Source organism: Falco punctatus (genome assembly GCF_963210335.1).
Source record: "Falco punctatus genome assembly, chromosome: 5".
NCBI lineage: Eukaryota > Metazoa > Chordata > Aves > Falconiformes > Falconidae > Falco > Falco punctatus.
Window position 1 is genome coordinate 37,702,006 of NC_137584.1, and position 26,711 is coordinate 37,728,716.

The 26,711-nt window shown below is 39.6% G+C and overlaps 2 protein-coding genes across 2 annotated transcripts in view; one reads left to right on the top strand and one right to left on the bottom strand.

The window, feature by feature from the left end:
* WDR27 (WD repeat domain 27) overlaps window positions 1-16,170 on the top strand; it is a 146,012-nt gene extending 129,842 nt beyond the window's left edge. Inside the window, exon 24 of the mRNA XM_080388533.1 lies at window positions 1,662-16,170. Within this exon, the coding sequence (XP_080244659.1) occupies window positions 1,662-1,709 (48 nt within the window). The 3' untranslated portion in view covers window positions 1,710-16,170. The remainder of the gene's footprint in view (window positions 1-1,661) is intronic.
* The window catches only part of LOC308064285 (UPF0669 protein C6orf120 homolog), a 361,466-nt gene that overhangs the window by 136,049 nt on the left and 198,706 nt on the right, over window positions 1-26,711 (bottom strand). The window lies entirely within an intron of this gene.

A 26,711-nucleotide genomic window follows, 5' to 3' on the forward strand; every position in this document is an offset into this window, starting at 1 on the left:
AGTGTTTCAGTACTGTCAGAGAATATGACGTGAGGGATTGACCACACATTGCAGTTTTTGAGGTTCAGATTGGACATCAGAAAAAAAAAAGGCACTAGGAAGACAGTGCAATGCTGGAACAAGTTGGGAAATTTCCTTGTAGTTTTTCAAGATTTAGGCTTGAAATAGACATAGCTATGCTCTTCTAATGTTTTCAGTGATTGCATCTAGAACAGGAAGATAGACCAGATGACCTCCTTGGGCCTTGTAAAAATTCAGTTTATTTACAGTTAATTTATTTTCAATTGAAAACTAAACAAGGTTTCTGTATTATCTCCCAGAATAATGAATCTTCAGTTAGAATAGGATCCATCTCTGATTTCTCAGGTTAGGTCAGTTCTTTTGTGATAACATGAAATACTATTAAAAGTATTTTCTTTTTTCCCACAAGATAAATGGGTATAGAAAGGATACATTACTTAGATATTTTGTAGGTATATCATCTTTCCAATAATAAGTTATAGAGGTAGATAAGGAGCTAATAGAAGTCTTTGGAAGGATGTAATAGTCTTGGATAGCTGTAAAATATACAGTTGGAAAAATTAGTTTGGACAGTTCTGGATAGTCTATAAGATGACATAAGTGAGAGGGAGAAAGAAGAAAATAAGAGAACAAAAGCCACTGTCTTCGGGGATAATAATTGTGAGAGATTAAAGTAATTCATCATTGGAGATACTGAAGGAGGGAATACAAAGCCAAGAAAATAATTTATTGACCGCAGATCCACTTTATCCAAAGAAAGAAATCAAATGAGTAAACACATAAAAAAAAGAACAGATCAAGAAAAATGAGGATGAGAAAAGTTAACCAGATGAACTGGTTAGAGCATGAGACACATCTTTTGTTCCAGCTCTTCAGATTTTTATCACTGGTATGAATAACTGCAAAACCTAATATGCAAGGAGTAAACATCCTGAATAAAAGGCGCCATTTGTAGATCAAGTTTCTGAGCTACAGCAAGTAGTGTAGCTCAGTGCTTGTTTGTAGAAGTAATTGCAGAAAATAGTTTTTGCTTTTATTTTGTAATTAAGATTTTGTGAGACTGGTAAAAGAAACCTAATGCAGTTGAAGGCTCTTTATGTAAATCTTCAAGACTTGCTGACTTGCCTCTTCGTAAAGGTTTGTGGCCTTTTTCAACATACTTTATTACAAAAGAAATTCTATACTACCTTTAACACCAATAAAAATCAGAAAACTGCATTTGTTGGTGTGCCTTATTTAATTCATAGTGTTTTCCATCTTCCTTTATTCCAGCTTTTTCTTATTTCCTCCATGCTCCCTTCTTGAGTCATACACAGTGAAGTCTGTTTGACTTTCTATGTGGTTTAAACATATGCTTTGGTTTTACAGACTGTTGATGTGTTAGCGGATGTTGACACAAATTTGAAAATAGTTGGAAAAGAAAAATCTAAGTAAAATGGAATTTTCAGATTAGCTTGGTTGAGAAGAGTCTATAGGTTAAGTTGTTCTTTTTTTGAAATGAATCTTGGACTTCTTAACAAAAAAGTAATTTAAGTATCTTCTTAGCGATCTTCATTCAGTTTGTTGCCCTAAAGCGAAACTCACTCACTCACTGGAAAGATGTTTATAAAAGCCATATGTTCTTCTCTTTTGAACTGCAGCTCACCACAGCCACCTTGGATGGCAAACTCCAATTGTTTCTACCCTGATATTTGCCAGCTTGTGGAGCTTTGGCCCTGGTGCTCTGATCATAACGACTTGCTGAGAGAAAGGAGACTGGTAATTGGCCATAGGCAAGCAGCGTAATATTCCCTTTTAAACTGCATCTTGCTTCTGACTTTGTTTTCTGCAAGTTCCTCAAGCTGTTCTCAGAGTTTTTCTATTGTACAATCTGTTACTTTTATTGCAAAAATAGGGCAAAAGTTCAAGAAAAGAAAGAGATTACTCATTCTGACTTCATTCTAGCAAATCACCACAGAAGTAACTTTCAGAGGACTTTTTGGGTGCTTATAGTTAGGCATATTCTGTAGTGCTTTGCTAGACTGGGACCACTTTACATTGAAAATGCAGTTAAAATAACAACTGTTCCATTTTTAAAGCTAGATCTGCCTGTGACCATATATTTAATTTTTAAAAATTTAGGTATTTCAATCTGAAAGAGAGAAGAATTGTATATCTTTCTGTAATGCCATGAGAATTCTTCTGTTATATTGCTTTGGGGTTACTGGAATCAGCATGGTTGTTGTCTGAAGGCAGAATTTTACTAGTTTGCCTTTATCCTACATTCTGTAAATTTCATAGGGAACATGTGAGAAAGATCTTATATTTAAAATATTACTTTCTTGCTACAGTCTGATATTATTAAAACATCTTTAAATGTAAAGAAACTATTTCTGCCCTTTAACAGCTTTAAATGTTTTTTTTTTTTTTTTAAATTAAACAAATATGAAAATAAAGTTATGGGGGAAAGATGTTCATTTCTTGTATTCTTTATAGTTTACTTGTCTTGATTCTAGAAATGATTTGTTAGACAACTGTTTTTTTGAAAACAGTTCATTCTAAGTGTTCATTGACTAGGTAAGAGTAGAGAACATGTATATAAGTGGTGGAAGGAGACAGAGTTTTCCTTGTAAAATTGTGCTGCCATTTCAGTTAAATTTACCAGAACAAAGTCACCAAACTTTATTAATCAGATTACCAAAAAAAAAAAAAAAAAAAGTAAAAAATGGAATTCCCACCACAAATTTAACATCAATCAGTATGGCCAGATCACTTTCAGTACTTTAAAGAATGTTGCATTTAATAGGCATCCCCAATTTATACATATAATATTTAGTATAGGTAAATAAAAGTATTTCTATGTTGTTTAATTTCCATAATAAAGGTTCTTTTGAAAAGGCTTTAACTGTTTTTTGCTAAGCAAAATCATGCATTGTCGCTATGTATCAGATTCAGGTATTCTGTACAACACAATGGTGTCGTTGACAGCTATAGGAGTACTGTGCGGCTAGATCATACTCAGCAGGAGCCTGACTATCAGAGTCAGGCCTGGTATGATCAAAGCAAATGTGTAATAACCTGTCTGAATACATTTTCAGTTCAAAATCAGATTAACCAAGGGATCACCTTCTGTGCTGTGGCTGTGACACTCATACACTACACTGATGAATTATCAGCAAGACTGAAATTTTATTGCCACCACGGGGATTCTCAGGATGTTCTTCAAACTTCATTTAGCTACCGTGCTCATTTGTGTGATCTGGAATCCACAACAACAGTCACTATTCAAATACAGAAAAATAGCACAGCCCATAGCTGTATTTGCAAGGAAAGAAAATGTTCCTGAGCCCTGGGTTGCAATTTGCTTAATAATGACTGACTCTTCAGAGAGTTTGAAACACCTGCTGAGGAGATGTGAAGTGTAATTATTGCTATTATTTCTTTTTTAAAAAATGTGCCACATTTTTTAAACAGAAGGATAACGTTCTCAAGGCTTAAAGCAGAGAACACACTCAAAAATCTAACTCAGAATCCTTGCTGCAAGCATGGAGGTTTTCTCAGTCCCCATGGGGTTGAAGTAAAAGGGAAAGGCTTCCTTTTTCTAGATCTTCTACTTACTAGGACTAACTGGTGTCAGTCCCAGTCAGCCAGCGTGTATCCCAAAAGCCCCTCTTAATCTTAGGTTGGTTTGATCTCTGCAAAAGGAGCTTCTTCCAAATCTAATATATTATCTCTCATTCCTTAAAGTGAGACTCAGCTGTCTGGTGCTTTCTGGTTACTTTCATCAAGGACTTTTGTTGGACAGAAAAGCCCTTTGGGGCATTTTGGCCATGACCACAGCTTCATCAACCCATGCTGAATAGAGGTTTTCATCTGTTCAGGACCTGCAGATGTGCAGCTCTTCAGTAGCCCAAGAATTTGTTAACCATGGGGTGAGAGAGAATCAGCCCTACCACATAGCCACTAGAACTTTTCAAATGGAAATTCACTACGATCTTTTCATATGTTAAAAAAAAAAAAACCACCAAAAAACCCAAACTTTTTTTCCCCCGGGCTCCTCAGAAATGCTTGAATGCTTGTGGTTTTGAGAATGGAAAACTTTAGCTGACACAATTCATGTTTGGCAAAGTTAAATGCTTGAAAGCAGTTTTTTTAATGGCAAATAGGAGTAAAAAACAGTTGTGGATGGTGCTACCATCTTATAATTTTATATTTAACATTTTCATATTCATTAGGTTTTCCTTCTGAGATCTCTTTGATAGGAGGACACAGGAGCTATATTTAATTACTAAAGGGTTACAATTGTAAAAGATTACTCTTTGATATAATGCTGTATCCACAGAAGCATTATACCTTTACTTTTAAACAGGCAAATCCAAGAGTTCATATTTTCAGTTTCTGGCATAAAGACAAGACTATTTGAGATGAGACGGTCCTAGAAGCAGATAGGAAAAATTCCTGGTTAGCTAAGGAAGATAGTGTATCTCATCTATAAAAAATTGGCAGCTGTAAGTGTAAATATTTAATAGGTCATTGTGAGGAATTTTGAATATGCTTTCAGACTGCTTTTGGAAAAAAGTGACTATAGTATAGCTCCCAAATATCTTATGAAAATTAGAAGTCTGGCTTTGAAGGAATATGTGGCAATGTGTTAGCAAAACAGTTGGCAGAAGTCTAGTTTCATTAAATATTTACTGTGTCGTTATGTAGCATCTGTCCTTAAACGTCCTGTATGTTGGGGAGAGAAGCGTTGTTTTTGTGACTTTGTGTGTACTGTTATGTGGGGGACTTTCCCAGCTGAACATCATCTACCAAATGTCACAGAATTCTCAAAATGGGTTTACACAGCAGTTTGGTCTGATGTTCCCTCCAAAGGTCAGAAAGCACAGTGGGGCAGCCAGCACTGTTCTGAAGTGGATCCTGTTAAAATCGGTTTGGGATTAAGTGGGTTGCAAATATCAGGTACTACCAATTTTTCTGTGTAGAATGAGAGATGGACAACTTTGGGTTGCACTGTCAGGAGGAGGAGAAGCCTAAACCCGTGAACGAACTTGGCCTTTTCAATTTCCTTAATTCACCATGAAAAAGTGCTATTTGGATGTGTTCTTCAAGACTATATTGGTTTCCATTATACATGATGATTGCATTTAAATACACAGTTATACACTTCTGGAATATCTGGAGATAGTCAGTGGCACTTACTCTTTTCTTCGTTCTATTATTCCTTCATTTAAACATACCCAATTATCTTTTCAAAACTTTGTTGTGAATTGTATTTTCCCTTTTAAACAATGAAAAGATCTGTTTGTCTTGTAGTATTTTATCTCAGGAAGAAAAAATATCACTAAAAATTGCATAAAACAATTTCAAAAAAAGTTGGGGTGTGCCCGATAAATAAAAATGATGTGGTATGAACTTGCTATTAATATGGTTTAGAATGCCTTGCTTCATGAGTGGCACTTCCAAAACATACCAACAGAAATGGTACTAAAATAGAATCTTCCCTGAAATACTTGCAGGTTTAAAATCTTATTTAAGGACGGTAAGACATTGCTCTGGGAGATACTACTTTTTATCTTATTGTCTAAATTGGACTTCTATCCACCAGTATTCCATGATTGCTTAAGCCAAGTTCTGCTTTTCAGAATTCTGCACTTTAGCAAAGCAAGAGTAATTCTGCTTACTTTTGTGAACATGGTGTTGCTGTGAGTGGACTCTGTCTCCGGCATTTTAATAACTTTCAAGAGAGAAAAGTATAATTCTACTAATAACAAATTTTTGGTGATGGAACAGTGTAAACTCTGAAAGCTGGGTACACCTGAGGAGGCCTACAGAAGTTACAGAAGTTCTATGTTAACTGTTTTGTGTTAAATCGCTATATATTTGATGTGAATACAGTATTTTACCTGAAAAAATATCTTATAACCAAAAAGTAGTGTTTAGCTGAAGGCCTTTCTTGTATATATCTTCAGGAAAGCCAAAAGTTGCTAAGAGGAAGGTATTGGACCAGAGTAAATGATGTGACATGAATGAGCAGAATTACAGCTGTCATTAATTTGATTTAGTATAAAGTGATGTGTATTCCATTAGATTAAGAGATTCTGGATTAATTTTGTTTTGTGGCCAAAGTTAAAAGAACCACAATGAAGTGTTTGCACTGCCTTAGTTAATGTAAACAAATGAACTCATGCTTTCCCTTCCATTCAAACAAGAGAGAGTTTGTGAGCTGATGGATTTTGTTTTGCTTTGTTTGTTACAAGACAAAAATCTGTTCTGAGCAGAAAAGTGTTATAAAGTAATGTGGCAAGTCACAGAAAGATGAACCATTGAGAAGTCACCTCCAAAGACCAGCCCACTAGCCCAAAGCATTTACTTCTACATCATTCTTGATAGATGTTTGTCTAAACTGTTTCTCAAAACATCTGGCAACAGAGATTCCACAGCCTCCCAAGGTGGGAAATCCCCTTGGTGCAATTTAAACCCAGCACTCTCAGTCTTAATCTGTTAGGCACAGGGATAACTCATTACCTTCTCTTTGTAGCAACCTTCTACATACTTGACAATTTTTATCATGTTTCCCCCCGGACTTCTCTTTTCTAGTCTAAACAAAACCGTCTTTCAAACTGTCTTCATAAGCCGTGTTTCCTAAACCTCTGTTATTTTTTGTTGCCTTCTGTACTTTTTGCAGTTCCATGTTTCTTTTTTCAGAAGTGCAGTGCTCTCAGGTGGTTACACCGCTACGTACTATGTCCCTGCTGTGTAGGCTGAAGGCATGGCTTGGTGCATCTTACATATGGCACTCATAATTTGACATTCCATTGCAGTGTTGAGTTTGTCTACAGTTCTATGGTGTTACTGACTCACACTCACCCCTTAGGTTTGCTGGATCCTGCATGATTTCAGCTCATTTTTCCAGCTGGCCAACACCACACTGAATTCTGGTCCTGCCCTCCCCAAGTGCATCCAGCCCCTCCTAATTCATTATTGTCTGTAAATTGGATAAGTAATGGTTCCGGAGGGTGGAAGAAGTCAATTGCCTGCTGACTTGGCTCCTAGGTTATATATTCACTGCCAAAGAAAGTGTTCTTTTTATTTCACTTTCTCTAGATGGGGACAAAGGAAGAAGACATTCAGTGAGATTAATTAGCTGAAATTACTACCTTATTCTAGCAATCCAGTGAAGGCAAGGTACGTCAGCTTTTACTGATGTTGTTGAGGTCAACAACATGTGAGTATCATCATTAATTTACTATGTCACAGTGCAAATTTCTTGTTCCTTCACTCATCAGGACTTTGTGTAGATGCGTTAGTCTGCTGCTGTAAAAACAATTATGCACATACTTATATGCGTACATTTTAGTTTTATCTGAAGGCATGGGCTGTGAAACTTTTTGTTGGCCTGACTGTCCTGTTACGGTCAAGAAGTTTCCTACCATGAGAAAGGCAATTGGCCCTTGAACCAAGCATATTAACCACAATGTCTTCATGTTCATTTTACACATAATCTCTTCCTTCATTTTCAAACAGCCAGCCATTCCTCATTTCCACTGATAGAATTAAGATGAGTTAAATCTGGGACTTTTCTTCCCTCCAAGGGCCTTGTATTAAAGTAGCAGCAAATGCTGCAGTTTTACTGTGTTGATTCAGACTCAGGGAATTAATATCTTTTGTAAAGGGCCAGGAAAAAAAAAAGTTACTAGTTTGTTCTTCCAGATAGCATTTTTTCATTGTTTACGCAGCTTTCATGTAAAGGGTATGGTGTCCCACTGCAGGACTGGCCATTCTGAGAGACCTACTGGAGGCTCTCGGGTGCTGTTTCTCTCATTAGCTGTGTCAGTCCAAGGAGCTTGGATATTATTGCATAATATTTCTCTGAGAAGTTGAATTAACAGAAGAAAAGAATTATACAATTTTCTTAAAGCCAGAGGAAAAATGCAGACTATCTGAAGTAAGCATTTCCCCCATTGTTTCAGGCTTTTCATGTGGCCATTAATAGCAATAAAAGCAAAGGATAACAGTTAACCTGATTTTGTTGTGCCTTGTTTTAATTTTAAAACAAGACAGGATTTCAAAGTTCTGAGCCTTATTAGCCTTAAAGCCTTGTGAATCCAACATTTTTTTAGTCTCTACATGTATGAAAACTTCTAATCATCTACAAGCATCACACAGCGCCTTTCTGCTTGGGGACTGCGATGTGGACAGTCGGGCTGCACTCTGCTCCTGCAGGGAATAAGCTCATGCACTGCCAAACCTTTGCTGCACATTCCATTATTTTAAGCCACAGTGAGACAGTAAATAAGAAAAGGCAGCTATAGCTTAAATACAGGCTGAAATTCAGGGTTCACTGGAATACTGGTTGAGTATTTCCCTTTTTTTTTTTTTGGAGTCTGTAATGGCAAACTCATCCTAGAGTCGACTTGCAACGTGAGCTGTGAAAAGTAACAGCACATAGTAATGTAGCTGTGGTTGCTGCTTCCATGCTATTAGAGATCTGCCAAAATGCTTGGATTAAGCACTTTTTGCTTTCCCAGGGCAGCACCTGCCCCTAAACTTGCCATTTAAGCTCTCATTTTGGACATGAGAAACGTCTGTATATAGTTTACACTCCCACAATGCCCAGAGGTATCTCGTTTTACCAATTTGTAGACAGGACTCACAGGCAGCTACCAGTCCCGGGGCAGAAAGTGTTGCCTCATGTCTGTGCACGCTGACTAGCCGACCTGCAAGCCGTGCCTCGGGGGAGGATGCCGGTTTCAGGTGGTAATGATCCCAGAAAGGAGGAGACCAGAGGCTGAAAGTATTCCTGGCCCAACTCCACATACTTGGCTAGGTTTACACCAGGGGTGAGCTTGGCCTAATGAATATAAAACACACTCTCCACAATTGTAGATAAAAAGACGTCTTGAGGAAAGGAAATAGAAGCTGAAAAAATGAATGAAATGCCTTCCACCATGTGTGATCCTGAGCTATGAAAAATACAGTTGGAAAGAGCTTTTTTCCCTCCTTTAGTTGAAACCACTGTGATCGGAGGTCTGACATGGTGGTGTGTTTCCTTTTACCCATTCTTCCTCTTTGCTCCCACCCATGAAGTCATAACAGAGAATATATTCAAGTGAAGCATGATGTGGAGCTGTGGGATCCAGTAAATGCAAATTACTTTCTTCTGCACTAATAGAGTATGGTTTTTTTTTGTTCACTCGTCCAAAGGCTTTTTCATCCGCTTTAGTTTTTGTATTTCATGATAGTAACTATACTGAAATTGCTTAAGAAAACAAAGCTGTGTAACAAGATAGTTGTAAAAATATCATTTCAGGTTTCATTCAAGAGACATAACAGTGTGCTTTTATTATTATTCTTTAGAAATATTTTATGCTTTTGCACTTTTCAGATGGCCAGTCAATACCTTAATACAAATAATCTTTATTATCTCACTTTTAAGCACATTCTAAAATTATCTGCATGCTGAGAACAGTTGGAATAATCTAATATACAGCAATTAAAATAAAGACTATAAGGATGATGTAAAAACAAATATAGTTTGGGTGGAGGAGACTGGAGACTTAAGGCATTTTTCTTCAAAGTGTGGACATTCACTAAGGGTAATGAGGTTGCATACCCTTTATATATGTCATAATATACACACACCATCATCACCCTACATAGTCCTTTGGCAGACAGACTGGAAAAACATTTTAAAGTTAATAAATGACAACTGGACTGACACCCAGCATCATCCCTATGCATTTCATATTTATTGTATGTAGTTAATACATTACTTCAGAAGACACCTATAAAAAATGTAATTAGAAAGGGAAATAGCTTTCTCCCAGAGGGAAACCTGTAAGAAGGGTGAGGTTTCCTCTTGTAGTGCTTTTTCCAAATTCCTTTCCAGTAGGTTGCCAAATTATGTGAAAGATACAAGAGCTTTAAGTCCCAGCCTTCCCTAGGATTCACTAGGAACATATACTTCCCATATTTTCTCTAAATGGAGCAGAGAAAACGATATCCTGAAAATGAGCCTGCTTAAGTGACTAATTTTAAGTATTTGTTTTGGTCTAATTTGTGTTTCCAAGGCCATTTATGATAGCAAAAGCTATAGCAAATTCAGAAAGGATTTTTTGCTAAAGAACCTGGACTCCAGGTTCATGGCTCCCTAATGTCAGGTAACCTACTGAAGATGTTTCCCCATAAAACTGGCCTTCTGTGTGATAGAAAAGAGGTGTTTCTATAGAAAGGATGAATAAAATGAAATTAGTTGTTACAGCCACTTCCTCTCCAAACCTAACCCCTTCACTAATATTCATTTGGAAGAACTTCCTAACATAAAAATCTGGATTCAAAAGTAATGTTAGAAAAAGACATTCTGAGCTTTCCTTGGTCTCTTAACCCTTCCTCTAGATGCTTGTCCTCCTCTGCTTTCACAATTTGCCACTTACTGCAAAAAGGACTGTACTAGCCTTTCGTTTGAACAAAAAAACAGGCTCAAATGAAATGCCTGAGACTCCAGAATTCATCCTTGGCATTTTTTTCTTAAGGAATAAAGCTCTGCAGAAGTTCAAAGTTGCAGTCACATTTAGCTCTGCTTCCCTCACCCTTTGTGTACACACTTCAGAGAGAGAGGGAATGTGTTTTTGGCTCCCATCTGAAATGAAATTAACAAATAGCCCCATCCGTGGTGCTGGCAAAATGAGAATCTCTTCCTGGGAAGTATTGCTGTATTGCAGAAAAGGCTTTGCTTTGAACAAGGGCAAAATGTCAATGAGCAGACTTTGGGGTTTATTTTCCAGTGTGGGGATATTTCCAGGAAATTCTACTTCATGAGACAAAAAATGAAATGTTCTGCTCTCCTTGCAGCTCCTGCCTGGTTTGTAGGCGCACAGATGGCCTGCCTCCACATTGTCTTGCTTTTCCAGATAGGAAGAATCATGGGAAGTTCATTAGTCGAACAAGTCAGATACTTGGGAAGGAGACACCCAAAGTCCCAGATGAGCTCTAGGGGCAGTGAACAGCTACTCTTGTTCCCAAGCAGTGCAGGAAACAGCAGAACCTGGGAGTCTATGAATCCGAATTGCTGAATGGGCAGGGACCTCGCTTGACTGCTGAGCTGGGCCATATGCTCAGGGAAAGAAGGTTGGAGAACTGGTGATCTGCTTACTCAGCTTAGAGCAGCCTCTGACATCTGGAAAACCAAAGGTCTCCAGACCCCTGGCATCTTCTTGGAAAGCCTCAGCAGAAGTAGAGAGGTGAAGACCTCAAACAACTAGCTTGCCACAACGTCTACAGAGAAACCAGGAGTCCAAAGCATAGGTAGGCTGAATTGAGAAATAAGCATCCAGTACTCTGACAGGAATTTGCTGAGTTTCTTTCTGAATTGCCACATATCAGCTTTTTCTGATGGAAAATTGACTTCACAGAAAACCTTCCATCAGATCTAGTTACCTGTCCTGTGTCAGCAAACTACAGAAATGTACAGGATTTCAGGGGGAACCAGAGTGCCCTTTTGCTGTGACAGGATGTGTCTTCAAATCCAGACTAGAAAACCGTCCCGCTTCTCTGCCCTTTCAAAGCAAAAAACATGCTGGTCCTTATGCTATTATAAAAGTTAAATGCCTTCCTTTCTACTAGTTCTTGTAGATAGCTTGAAATCTTGAAATTCCAGGATATGAATAACTTAATCTCACCAGACCATTCTCACTTCCATGTTGTATTTTGCAGAACAAAAGATTGCATTTTTCGCATTTTTGTCCCTTAAATCACTGTCTGTTAAACTATTTTTCATTTTAATGAAGGTTTCAATCAGAAGATGAGAGTACAACTAGACTAACAGGCAAAATCCCAGGGACGGCAGAAGATTTGGATTGCATCCTGATGCACAGCAACCACACAGGATCTCCAGGCACATTCAGACTACAAGAAGTATATTTGCTCGGTGCAGCCCCCTGGACAGCTGCTAGACCTGGTAGATCACTTGATGTTCAACTGGCCTAAATTTAATAGCAGAACCAGAGCTTCGAATTGTATTGACTTTGTTTTGCTGAACAAAGCAGGAAGTGGGAGAGGCTTTCCTTGAGTCCAACAGCAGTTTTAAAGTCAATTGCTTGCCATCAAGACCTGTCACTTATGTTATTCCGGGATGTGCTCATAAAGGGCTCCTGTGTTTGTAACAGGAGACGGCAGACCACAGGGGATTTACAGAGCTTGCTCAGCCCATTGTCACACTCGTGCACCAGAGAGCCAGTGTGTTGGGAAACGTCAGCCATAGCACTGACATGTTGACCTGATGGTCTGCGTGAGCACAGGGTTGCTTCCTGCAATGGTAGTTTGGATAAGGCTATGACAGGTCTCTGGGATGTCTGCTAGATGTCCCAAGCCCTTTGATTCTACCCAGACATAGTTTCCAGGCAATACAGAGGGAGACCTAGCTCTGTGGACATTCTGCTAGATCCGGCTTGGAAATCTCTCCTATGCAAAAACAAATGCTCTTCCTCTGGGCTGGAAAACAAAATTCAGGCATTAGGGTCTGAATTTTGTCCTGCTTAACAGATGGATGCAGTTGGAATGCAAGGAGCTCTGCCTTGGGATGAGACTGGAGCCAGTCAAGATGCTGGGCAATCTGCTTTAGGGGACCCTGCTTGAGCAGGGGAGTTGGACGAGGTGATGTCCAGAGGTCCCTTCCAAACTCAAGCATGCTGTGATTCTGTGATAAGCTAGGTAGGCATGAAATGCCACTGTATTGCCATGATTAACTAGTCACAGGAAGGCTGGAACATGCTTCTAATGCTAAGCTAAAAGGATGAAACAGCCTTTCAGAAGGATGAAAACATTTCAGACTCCAGCCTGACTTAGTTTCCCTGTCCTAAATGTTACCTAAGCTTTTTACCAGCTAAGTTGAAGGGCCACATTCAAAGTTACTCATATTAGTCAGGTTTGACAACTTCTTCCACCTAAGGAGTATTGTTGTAGCAGTACTGACATGCAGTACACAGAAAAGCAGCTCATGTTTCCTGCAAGTTCAATAAAGAAATTCCAGTGCCATTTCTTCTTCTGGGTAACTCAGTGGGTGGCTGAAAGGGATTTGTTTGTATCCCAGAAATGAGAAGTTAAGTTTGTATATTAATTATTTGGGTTTGATTGTTTTTGCGGCATGTGTACTTTTTATCAAAAGCCCATTTTGTTAGTAACTAACAATCACATTCAGAAGGGATTTATTGATAGCCTTGTCCAAGTCTTTAAATAGGAAGGAAAAATAACATTTCAAATCCTTCTAACCTGTGGTCTTATACCACTTTCATTTGGACTCTTTCTAGCACTGGACCTTTGAAAACCCAAACTGAGTGGGAAAACATTCAATATTACTTTGTAAGGAAAATAAAAACAGTAGATGTCTACTGACATGACTTTCAAATGTCAAATGCAATCAGAAATATTACATAATATTCTTCTTGATAACATTTTAATTCTTCTACCACATAGACTTCTGTTTCCAGTCTTATCTATAGGAAAAGTACATATAAGTCTGAGGTTTGGGATTCTCAATCATTTTCAGCCAAGGGACATTCCTAGCACAGAGATACTCAAGTGATGTGAATTTTTATACTGGTACAAATGCAGAGATGAAATGAGCTAAGATTCTTGGGTGTGTTGAACTCACTGTACCACCGAACACACTGCAACCAGAGCATTAACTAGAGATTAGTACTTGCCGGTACAGTATGTATCATACATGTTGAACTCAGCATGCTTTGGCATTGATTACTCTCAGGTGTTACATTAAATTGTTTGCAATGTCTCTCCTAGAAAGTTTTAACTGCTTTAAATTCCTTTTGTTCAGACTGAATTGAAATTGATTTTTGATGGGCAGAGGGAACTTGCAGAAATGTATCTGGATGCCAGGAAGCTGCAGGATTGCCCAGCCACCTCACTTCACTGAGGTTGCCTTAAGACAGAAGCCACTGAGACCAACCTTTGTATATCACCGAAGAGAAATGTATTTCAGTGAATGACCCAGAAAGTGTGCGTGTCTTATTGAGGAATCAAACAGTACTGACATGCACCACCTTTTCATCCAAGCAGAGTCAGCTGTTCTGCATTCACCTTATTGTATACAGCAGGATCAGGATTGTAGCGTGTTTCTTCCCGGCACTGTGCATGCCTTGGGATAGCCTCAGTGAAAAAAAAAGGTTATGTTCATAACTCCCCTACATGAAATTCTGCATAGCTACATTCAGTTGATGCAAGATTCAGGAGTGCTGTGGTATAAACCGCTGCAAAAGACCAGAAGGGAACAATGTATATGCATAGATTAGGATAACACTAGGATATCCTGGCTCTCATTCTTCCTCCCACCATCTGCCATTCCCCTCTCATCCTCCACTGTGCCTGAGCTCCAGAAAGCAAAATGATACAGAGATTTTGTTTGAACTTTGATACGGAAAATCAATCTAACGCTGAGTGTTCAGGCTGCCTGCATACACTGGATCTTTACTCAAAAGCATCATGCTGCACAGCACAGTCAGAGCTGATACGTCATGTAAGATTTCCCCCAAAGTACAGACAAAGCACAACAGATCGGTATTGACATCTGTACAGTCTTGTCTTGCTCCTTGCTGGAATAGAGGGGCTCTGCTCTCTCTGACTGGGAGAGTATCCACTTTCTCAAGACTCTGTCCTCAAAGGATGATGAGCAGAGACCCTCCTAAATTTTTTTGCTATGACATTCCTTTTGAAGATTTAAATACGAAGTGCCAAAAAAGCAATGCATGCAAAAAAAGAATGTCACCTCCAGTTCCAAATGTGAGGGGTGATAATGAAGTTCACATAACATATGGGAAATGGTACTGCTTTGTTTAGCCACTTGGCTTGAAATCTAGACTCTATGGTGCTTGCTATGCAAACAATGCTTAGTTGATCCATCAAAACAAAATCATGGCCATATATAATAGTAATGATTAAATGCTTATTCTCCATGATCACATAACATATGGCTTTGTGCTAGAATGTACACAATCCCAAAGGACATTATGTGAATATAAAAGCTTGTTGACTCACGATTCCCCGGTTGTGTTCTCTGGCAACATCTCTTCAAGAACAGAGAGACACATACGCAATATGAGGGCCCTAGTGGGATTTTTTTTTCCCTTTCAGCCTAATGCACTACTGACAGCAGTGTTTAGGATCTTTATTAGCAAAAATACACATAAATATATCGGTAACATTTAACTCCAGGTTACATCTATGACCTAAGAAGCTGAAGTACAGGATCTTTACATATTGAAGCAACTCTGAAAAGATTTTCTTTTTTTTTTTTTTTTCATTGTTTTGCATGATGCTGTTCTTCTCATTTGTTATTCCTTCATGAGATAAGAAATAAAGGATGGGGAATAAAAGAATAGCTTGCTTTGGTTTGTACAAATCCTCAGAAATACTGTCGTGTTAGCCAAAGGCTTTGGTGTCAGTCACAGTCATTTCAAGCCTGCATCCTCTTACCATTTTGGATACTTTTTGAAGAGTGTCTTTATTCCCTTTTGCATGGACCCTACTCTTCTCTTGCCAGCTTCCTTTCATTTTGTGCCTCTTTTCCTTGAAATTCCTGTTAGCCCTGCTTGGCAACTAGTAAACCTTTTATTCGCTCAGCTAGGGGTGGACAGTGGGAGGGGTCCCCAGTGGTTTTCTTTGCCTGCTTTCTCTGCCTAGGCAGTTCTTTACAGGTCTGGACCAGGAGGAGCATGGGCTTTGCTGGTTTCCACCAGTGTGGAGATGCTCAGAGGCAGCAGCAACACAACTGGCACAGGGGTCCAGGCAGGTCCTCTGAGGTGTTTGGGGACAGGCAGAGGGTAGGGAAGGAGGGAATATCTCCCCTGGATGGGAGTGATGGCAGTTAGGGTCTGACTAACACGCTATTGGTAAGTGCGCAAAGCTACTGAAACCTCCTACCAGGAAGGAGCAGCGTGCAAACTTCCTTCTCCAAGGCAGGAGTAACTGCCTGGATGGCTACACAAGAGTCCTGGCTGCAGAACACTACTCGGGACCTGCCTGGGCCCACAACCCAGACTCACCTTTTTCCTTTCCACAGCAGATTCCATCACCCCAGGCATATTTAACTCTCCAAACACAATGTGGAAGCATTGTTGTGCGTTTTCAGATGAAAGTTGGGTTAGCAGGATTTACATAATAATTAACAAAGCAAGGACAAGAGCTTGTGTACAAGTTATTCATTCTGAAGTGTCTCTATCTAAATATAGGTATTTTAAAGGCTTTTTTATGCATTACTTGTATATAAACAAATGTTTGATTATGCAGATGGCACAGGTGACTGATAAGGAGCCACCTGCAGTTATTTCAGTCCTTAGATTGGATGAAGAGTTAAATTCATGTGTATTTTATATCTTCCAGTACAAATAGTGAATACTTATTCTGACTTAGAAGTCTCCCTGTCTGATTCATATATGGGTTTTAGCAGGAATAAGTAAGTACTAGATGAAGGTGTGGTTCTGTGGTCATCTGTTGCTGACTGACCGGGAAGAAACACTGGTGTTACAAAATAAATATCATGAAGTCTACAAAAATATTTTTGCAATAGTCAACAATTTATGATTATGGTATTATAATTCACAAATCATGTTCTTATTCTCCCATTATGTTCCTATTAATCTGCCTGCTCTGATGTTTTTGTTTACCTGCCTTCAAAATGCTCTGGAGAATCAAAGTTCTTTACTTGCCCTCGCTGTGACAGTTTAGTTCCTCCACAGAGGTGTAAATGGAGGCACAGAGCTATTTTACTTATACATCAAACCCATAGCAGAGGCTGGGGGAGAGTCTCAGATTAATTATTCTCCCTCCAGCCGATTCACAAACTGCCCAACTTCAGCAGTACCTCAGCTGCAGGGCTGTGAATTGGCCATCTCCCTGGGAAAACAACTGCGATAGTTTGTCCAGGAATTAAAAATCCTATGCTCCACAGCTGTTGATACTTTGCTTCCTGACCCAGATTTAGGCAACATGTTAGTAGTTTATAAAGCTTTTATCTTTCCTGCCTCCATTCAGCTAAACCTGTAAACAGGACACGTTGTATAATTTTTCTAAGCTGAACTGGGCTGAGCTTGGCTGCAGCTGTTAATCGAACTAAGTAACTCCAAACATTTGATTGTCAAAAAAGCACTGAAAGGTCTGCTTCACTTTTCATTACAATCAGCAACACTGACCCACAGGAGCATTGTAGAGTGCCTTCTGGGGCGTAATCTGAATTAAGAGCTATCAGATGTACAGAAACATCAGTGTTTTGGCTCTGACAGTAAAATCAAGGCTGCAGGTGAGGCAGCAGATCAATTTGCCCAGAACTTTCCAGTTCACTAGGTGAAGTCTGAAGGTCCCCATTTCAGTGTAAAATGTTCAACTGCTAGGACATAAAGCCATGTATGAAGTGCAGACATCTAATTGGCAGGCTACAGCAACATGCCGGCCAGGTCAGAGATTTATACTAGCCTGCACCACGATTAGGTCACTGGCAACCTGTGGAAACAATGCAGGTTGTACTACAAAGTAAAGGAGTTTCATTCCAGGTCCTGAGGAAAGGGCTGAAGTCTGCCAAAACGTTCAGAAGTCTCAGAAACTGCCAAGTGGAGACTAACATAAGTTCTTTATCTGAGACATTTTATCTTGTCTGCCAAATCCTTAGCTCCTGAAACAAAGAAACTCTTGTCTTTGTTCATGCAGAGCACGGCATCTACAGCCAAAAACTAAAGGTGACTTTGCCCTGTCAAGCTGCTCAAGTCTGTGTGGCTGCCAGGTCCTTCCTAGAGCCATGATCCTGGCACAGGCTCAGAGCCAGGGCAAGCCTCAGCAGAAGGAACAGGTCACAGGCATGCAGTGGTACCAAAGCGATGGAAGGGCTGAAGGTGTTACACATACTGGTCTCCAGGTGCTGATTACTTAGAGAAAAGGCCAGTTCTGCTTGAGGGATGCAAGAACAGGAGTAGGAGTTGAAAGCATGAATCCAAGGGGACCCAAAAAGGAACAAAAGTGTCAAGGAAGGCAGGGAAACATTGGTTTTGCAAAGCATAGAGCTGGCAGCCATACATGGAGAAGGCCTGTGAGGCCATAGAACTTACAAGAGAGCTAAATAGAAGTTGTGAAGCCACATTTTGAAAGCATGCCAGGCTTCTGTTTGGCCAACTTATTAAACTAATAAGACCTGCACTGACTGGTTAAATATAGAGGATTAATTTTGCAAGACATCGGATAAGCCCACATAGCTGTAAAGACATGCATATGCATTCAGGACAACTAGCTTTAGTACTAGAAGGCACTAGTTTTCTTCATGGCTGAGTGAGACCATTCAGGGTCAAATGGAGACACCCAAGGCAAAGAGCTTCAGGCACCCTTTTAAGACAATAGAGCTCCTTTACTGTGGTAATCACCATCCCCACCTCCCGCAACAAGGCTCTTACCACCAGCCAGATTCCACCTCTGTGCTGTTTCTCCTTCCTCCAGAGGTCAGACCACACCATCCTCCATCCAACCATCTGTCCTACCATCCTCAGGGCTATTTGGCTACTTAGCAGGAATGAGCTACAGCTGCACATCGTCCATGTCAACCAACCCACTGCCGTCGTGGCAAGGCCACAGCTGCATGTTATCAATGCCAATCAACCCACTGCCTTCATTCCTCTACACGCACCATTTTGCTTTGCAAGGGATGTTCTGAAATACAGCAGTTGATAGTGTGAAAAAAATTCACCCCATCATTTATCCCTTTTTCATCATGATTATATTTTGTTCTTGTTGGTTTCTTGGTTTCCTTCCCACATTTTTTTTAAATGCTTCCAGAGAACCTTAAAGGCCAGCACCCTCACCATACATGCTGGCTGTATTCTCTTGGAGCAGCTAGCTGTTTTCTTACAGAGACACAGTTATCGATAGTGGAATTCTCTATAATACACTTTTGAGATTATTCCCTTCTTTTTGGAAATTTTCTTTCCATTTTGAAGCATTTTTGATGAGTTTCTCCCCATGTTGATGGTCAGCAGAAAAATGCATGTTTGCCTTTGCAAGCAGGTTGGTTTTTATTGTTTTCCTTTTGTGATTGAAGGCATATGCTGATCTCGCAAGCTGAGTCCTGTATGGAGTGGCATTTTTCAAGTAGACAAAATAATACTCATAAAAGTTAGGGAACTAGAACTGTGTGTTATGAATCAAATTCTATTTAGTGGATGCGCTTGGATGAGCCATACTATATAAAACAACAGCAGATTAAGCCGAAGAGCCAGAAAAACATTATTTAAAATCTTATGTTACATTTAAAAATAATAAAGGAAAACGTAAATAAAATAAATTGACTGGGCCCCTGATCGTCAGAGCCATTCTTTCCTATCAATATTAGACTATCTAAAAATTTCAGAGCTGGAAAGAACTGATCCTCTTTTCTATAAAGTCCTCAGCAAAAACACTGCAAACAGGCAAATACAAGAGCTGCAGTGGGTGCATGACTCATTCATCACATAAATGTCAGCTGGGCAATGACGAAGTCTTGCACTAATACTTATGTATGAAAAGCTTCAGTGTTAACTTAGCAAGAAGTAAAAATGAAGCTTTCGCACCCTAAAAACCTTAGCTTTTAATGGAGAAATGTACCCTTAACATCATGAAAAGAATGGAACATGCTCTCGGAGCATTGTGTCCTATGCACAGCTCCCCTGTGGGATGAACTGAGTGTTGCTGAGCAGCAGGGTAGTTTTAGAGATGAGATGCTTGTAGTCCCTAAAGAGGTTTGAGATGACTACAAGGCTTACTTCCACCATCAGAAGAAAAAAGGATTTCTCTGGCCTAAAATCATGGTACAGTGGCAAACTCATGACACCAATTGAAAAGAAAAAATATAGTAAGCAGTAATTGTAAGAGGAAAAAATAGACTGAAGTTGATATATTTTTGTTACATTCTTATACCATCAGACCCAGATATCTTCTGTTCAGATATTCTAAAACTGAGAATATCTTTGGCATCCTGATACTAATTTTAAATAAGTCTTTGAAAACTGAGGACATTTCAGAAAACTTAAGCGTTCTAACGTTCTGCCAGTATTTAAGAAAAGTACTACACTCTGTTCAGATGAAAAATACTTGATCTGAATTAGGTCTTGGATAAAGTAACAGACAAATTGAAACAGACAAATTGATACAGATATCAAATGATGGTTAAAAATGAGGCTATAAATTATAACAGTATAATACATGAAAAGTTAATGTTTACCAAATGTTATATAAATCTTTGATGAGGTTTCTAATGTCCAGTGCAAAAGAGCTACACAATAGGGTGTGTTCAGATTTTGTAAAGCAATTTGCTTACTATGGCATGGCATTTGAAATTAGCACTGCACAGTAGCAGCACATTCTAAATGAAGTAAGGATTATGTGTGTAATGATTCTCACAAAACAAAATGAAAAAGTAATTGTCATTGGAGAATAATTATTTCAAAGGCTACCCTACAATCAGCCATTGTTGAGCTGGCAATCTTCAATATATCCATAACATGGAGGAGGAAAAATAAAACAGATAAAGTTTGTCAGTGGAACGAAACTGGCAGTCATATACAAAAATGAAAACATGGCAACTGGAAAGGGATCACAGTGAACTTGTAGCTGATGATCAACTTGCAATGTGAAACCGGGACACAGCTGAGGAGACCTAGAAGAGTTGTAGTGATTTTGCTTTGAACGTGTCAGACAAAGATGCAATGCTGCTGTCTACCGGTCATCAAGAAAAAGGAAATAAATTAGAGGAAAACTAAAAAAGAACATCAGAAACCATTCAAGGACAGAGAAATTATTCATATTGCAGCATTAAACTACTTCATTTGTTTATTAAAAAGAAGATGGGACTTGGTTGCTCTGTTTGAATACCTTCATGTCTAGGATAAAGCAAGTACTAAAATTTTATTTAATCCGTACAAGAAAAGATTACAAGAATCTGTGGCCATATGTTTTTAACAGTGCATGAGGAAAACTATAAAGGGAAGTGGTGGGTTCTTCATCTCATGAAGTCACCAAGCTGGGGTGCCTTTGTCAGGACTGAGGGTGAATCAAGTGACAGGAGTGGGGGAAGAGGACCTCCTCCACAACAGAGCCATGGAACCTGAATGCCTTTAAATCTAACCCAGCCCTGTGGTTGTGGGGAAGCTGCTTGGCCATATTGTTTCACTCAGGTCCTTCCTAGGAGTCATTCAGTGAGCTCTGGAAAAAACTGAAACAATGATCTCTGACTTACTCATCTTTCTTCTGTAAATATAGCTAAAGTGGTAGATTAGGAACAAAGTTTCAAGAAAGAAGCCTTATATCTGCTCCCATGTCCTTGGCTCCCCAGCTGTTGTTCTTCGTTAACAGCACGAAGTTATATTTGAGAAGACAAGGATCTAGATGCTGGTGTCTTTTGTCACCAACACCGAACCCCATGTCTAGGGAGGTATCCAGCACAGTGAATAAGACAGACAATGGAGTTGTGAGCCACCTGCATCCATTTTAATCTTTTTGTCATTCAAAAGAAGTTACAAGGCATCTTCTGCCGCTCTGCAGCAGACCAACAAGACCTCCAGAGGTTCTTCCTTCCTTCCATCCACCATTCCTGTCTGGGCTTATGGATCTGAAAAGGATGATTTAGGTACAGGAGTGGTAATTTCCTACAGTGACAGAGTTGTGGGAGGAAGTTAGAAGCTCAGAGACATCCAAGAAGTTTGCTCAAATCAAGTAGAGGTCTAGCTAGTGTTTCAAACCCAGGAGGTGCCCTTGGGACCGGCATTTTGCAGTTGGCAGTCAGTTGCCTCATAAGTCATGGCTAGGCCTGATTTATTATTAAAGGTAAATCAAGCAGTAGGGGATTTATTGAGTGTTGGGTAATTGCTGAATCAATGCTACATGGTTTTTTTTTTTTTTATAAACGGAGAATCAGGTGTCAAAGTAGTGCCTGATAGCTAATTTAGACACATGGGGAAATTGTAAGTCTGGGGTTTTCACCTGGACAAGTGACACTGGTTGGGTTTGGGAGGTGATACTGAAAGAAGAAATACTATTAGGATTCCGTTCTCATCCCTGAGGTCGTGGTTGCATGGAAGCGTGAACTCAGAAGGGAGAGATGCAGAACCTCAGGGGAAGTTAGGAAAAACACGTGTTGGGCATGGCCAGGGTATCAAGCCCTCTGGAGGAGGCGGTGCGTGGGTTTGAAGGTAAGCGGGCGGAGAACCTGGCAGGCTGCAGATATGCTGTGAAGCCTTGGGACTAGGTTAGTTTTATCTTGGTACAAAGCACCTTGGAATGTTAAGTGTGTGTTTTGGAATTAGTGAGAAACATATTCCTCTTGTATTGAGGAAATTCAATTTTCAAACTGGGTATTACAATCCATGTTGCCATGGGTACAGTATATGCTGACACTACATCTACTTTGGGCTCCTCTGTTGAGCAGTGCCCTTCACAGGAGGATAGTAAGTTTTTAGTAGCCCTTGTACTGGGATTTACTTGGGTTACTATGGGATACACCTGTGCTTGTGGTGTGTGCTCTTTTTGCTAACACAGGTGAGACACTAATGCCATCTGCTTTATTCTTTTCTTGTGTTTTCTGGAAAGTAAATTTCATTTTTACTGCTTTCTTAACAACAGAAAAAGATCAGTGTTTCTAAAGCCATTTGCAATATATTTCCATGAAGCGCTGTTATTTTTAAAATCTCGCTTAGTCTTAGCTGGCACTTTGTCTTCAGTTGCAACCATTTTACAGGCACTTCATGGGTTTTGGTCTCTGTGCAGCATGTCCACTGGGGCATTTTTGGTCAGAACTTGGAATAAACACTGAGAACCAGACTGTATTTGCCACCTCCTAATGATAGGGCTATTTTAAGGAATTGCTAAATAGCGGGTACGTGCTGATGGTTTTAGTAGTTTCTGTGAAAAAAGGAAACATCCTTGCGGAATTTGTTCTGTTACTTAGAATTATGCTAGTGAAGACATGATTTACCCTTTTTTTGGCTGAGAATCTAGTCATTCTCCACAACATGATCTCTGTCTGAAAAGTGGATCAATAACTTCAGATCTCAGCAGGGTTCTACTTCTGTCCTGTGGATGACATATGGCAGACAGCGTGTGGGTGGTCTGCCAGAGCCCATGTGCCAGCATCAGGGAATGCTTCACATTGCACAGTTTTCTATGCAACGCAGCCCCCCCCCCCCCCCCCCCCCCCCCCCTTATTTTGAAACACAGGTAATTTTAGTGTCAACAAGCATGCACACACCATTGTAATGCAGTATGCTATACCTGTAATTCAGAGGGTCATTCCTGGAGAAAGGAACAGTTCAAAAGTAGCCCTCACTGCCTGTCAAAAAACAATAATAAATAACTGCTGCGCTCTGCAGCACATTTTGGGAGCAATACTGAACTCTGTTCTCCCTGTCCACCTGGATTTCTCCTCTCCTTTCAAACTGGTAAGAAAGTGGTCCAGGAGCGCTGTGTAAAGTAAAGTTGATTTTAGAAGAAAAAATGAGGGATATTTGTGGTATCAGGAGAAAAGAAAGCCCATACAGAAGAGGAAGAGTTAATTTCTGCCCAGAGCAAAAGAACTGAAATTGAAGTTCACAAATTCATTTACTTACTGTAATTTCATAACAAAAAGCGAAGCCAAAGGTAATGCCATTTTGCCAATGATTCTCACTGAACTATGGCTCATTAGTAATTTTATGTTGCTTAGCAGGGACTGTTTACATCTACAGAAATTCAACTAATTCAATGAGTCCCTTCTCTCTGCACAGACATCCCAGTATTCTTGTCCATCTGCCCATACCCCATGAGTTTGCCGTCCATGTACTGTATACAGAGCTGAGCACATATGCTTATTTTGATGAGGAAAAACAAAACTGTTGAGATCCGTTCCAGCTATGCTAGCACTCATCTAGGCTATTTCAGACCAGGCCAGAAAATATTTTATCATGATTCATCCTACCTTTTCTATGTTTTTATGAGTCCAGAGATCAGAATCACATAACTCAGGTCCAGGCCTCTTAGAAATGCCACATTTGAAGAATAAGCTTGAAATATCTTTTTGTCCAAACTGTGGCTCTTAGAAGCACCCTATTTTGAGACAGATTAAAATGACCTTTCCAAAAGTTCTTCTTACATGTGTCATTCCTGAAGTACTTTGCTGCTGCTGATACTAAGCACATATAGTGCCCCTGTGTTGAACAACTGCCGATGGAGCATAGCGGGAGAGTGCTTTGTAACGTGGAGTCTGGGGAACAGCTTGCGGGATGCTCTGAAAAGGCAGCAGAAGACCACAGGGTAGTTGGTGAGCAGGTTGGAGTTCTTCATGAGCAGATTGGTACTTCCAGCCCACCTGTTTCCTATCCTAGGTAATGATCTGGTGAGATCCCCGTGACCCTTCCTTAGCTAATCCACAAGTTAATTGCCAGCACAGATAAATGTGTGTGTTACATGTTTGTTTGCTTTGTTCTACCTTCAAGTCTTTGTTAATGCTGATGGTAGGAACTAGCCATAGTATTTCATAATACGTTCTGTGTATCTGCAGCTGATGCATTTATAAGTAGGCAGATAAACAAACATCCAAACTGACGTTTTCCTAGTACTTTATGGTTTTCAGGAAACTTTGGGTTGTATTTAAGGAGACTGATTTGTACTCCCCAAATGGTTTTCCAGTGTGATTGCTTTCAGACATGATAAACTTCACTTTAATAGAAGAATGAACCACTGAGACAAAAGCCGTCCCAGGATTTAGTTTTACCCAAACTAGCATTTAGTATTATTTCCAGTATAGGGTTCAAAGTAAACAAATCACCAGCTTATACTATAGCTTAAAACTCCATTCCAGGCACACTAAATATTATGTTCACTTTACTCAAGACATATTTCCTCAGCAGCACAGGAATATGGTCTTGACTTGGTCTCCCATTTCCATGAAACTCTTTGTTTAAATCCTTCCACAGTGAATTTAGTAGGTGAGGAGCCAAGTGAGTGAATTGTTGGAAAATTTTGAGTGCATTGAATGGTAAATGGCTTTAAGATCTCACCTTTATACCCATTTTCAGATCTTTGTATGATTTTTATATAAACTGGAAGGATACTTAAGAATGCTTCCTCTTCCCCCATCCTTTCTGTTCACACACATACACAGGAGCACACGCACACTTCCAGGATTTCAAGTCAATATTTTAGCTGATGAAAACTCAGGGATGACCAACTCACCACCTTAGAAAAAATACCATGATGTGCCCGTGGACTAGCATTTAATATGTGTGGATTCTTATCACAAACCCACAGTTTTGTTTCACCTGAAACACTGAGGATCCCCAAACATGGCTTCCTCAGATTTCAAGGAGTTTGAAAATGCAGATGTTATTAAGACAAACTAGACTCTGCTCAGAAAAAGGGCTTGCTTTCTTGGCACCGGAACACCCATCTCTCTCTCACCTTACAGGTATTTGAATCACTGCAGATTGGCCTTGTCACCTAGACTAAAACAACAAATTGGAAAGCAAGCTGGAACAATACATTCCCCTCCCCCCCGCCCCCCCCTCCCCCCCCCCCTCCCCCCCATCCCCACTCTTAGTTCCTGCCCATACCGGAATGAACCAAAGGGATGAAGCACAAATAAGCAATTGGGAATTGAATTAATTGACATCCTGATGTAAATAACAAAGCTTTAATAATAAATCAAATCACCCCATTGAACAGGAATTAATAACATGATTTAACTCAACTAACACCCCAACAATAACAGCAGCATCTTTCATAGATTCTAGGCAAGCAAAGTTCAAGCCAGCAAAATACTTTCCAGTTTATAAAAGTTTTAAAAACTGCCAGGGGATATGTCCTGGCCTTCCCAGCAATGGAGCAAGAGTGAGCTCCAGCAAATCACATGGAAAAAGCGTAAGGGGAGCAGATTTTCCAGGCACTAAATCAGTGCAAAAGGGGGTCTCCCTTCCAATAGTACAGAGCACTGATGTGTTAGTGGTCTCCTTTCTCACATCACTGAGCCCTGTTGGATGGATTGCAGGGGGTCTCTTTCCAAATACCATTAAGTCCAAAGAAAAGGAAAGTTCTCTCTTCTCTAGTATCAATCAATTGACTATTAAGAAATGGGTATATTGAAGGTCACAGGTTTTGCTGGAGATTTTTTGCTGCAGGAGAACATGGGAATATTTGCTTTAAGTGCTTTTGCACGTAGCCCTTATGGAAAAAAATATAATAGATTTTAATAGAGTGATAGTCTTCCTACAGAATTTTAAAATCAATTTATAGAATTGTATAGGAGGGATACAAATGTTGGATAAAGTAATTTCTATTGGACCATTTGGGCTTCACTCCTATTAGATTCCAAAGGATTTTTCCATAAGTGAATAAAGCTGAATATAGTGTATGGGATGCTTCTGCAGTTTACCTACTGAAATAACTTTGAATGAGCTTTTCAAATACAGGGTCTTTAAAAGGTTGCAGTTACTACAATGTGCCTTCACTTTTATATATTTCCATGACATCGATGTGTATGTGCGGATATAGTCTTCTTGTACATTTTCATGATCTTTTAATTCTTTTGAAAAAGCCAAACAAATCGGCAAATCAAAATAATAATAAAAAAAAGTAATCTGTGCTTCTGGTTTGTCTCCTTTCTTTGTCCTCTGTATTTGTTCAACTCCTTTCTGTTTTGTCTCCCTTTACACTTGAGGAAG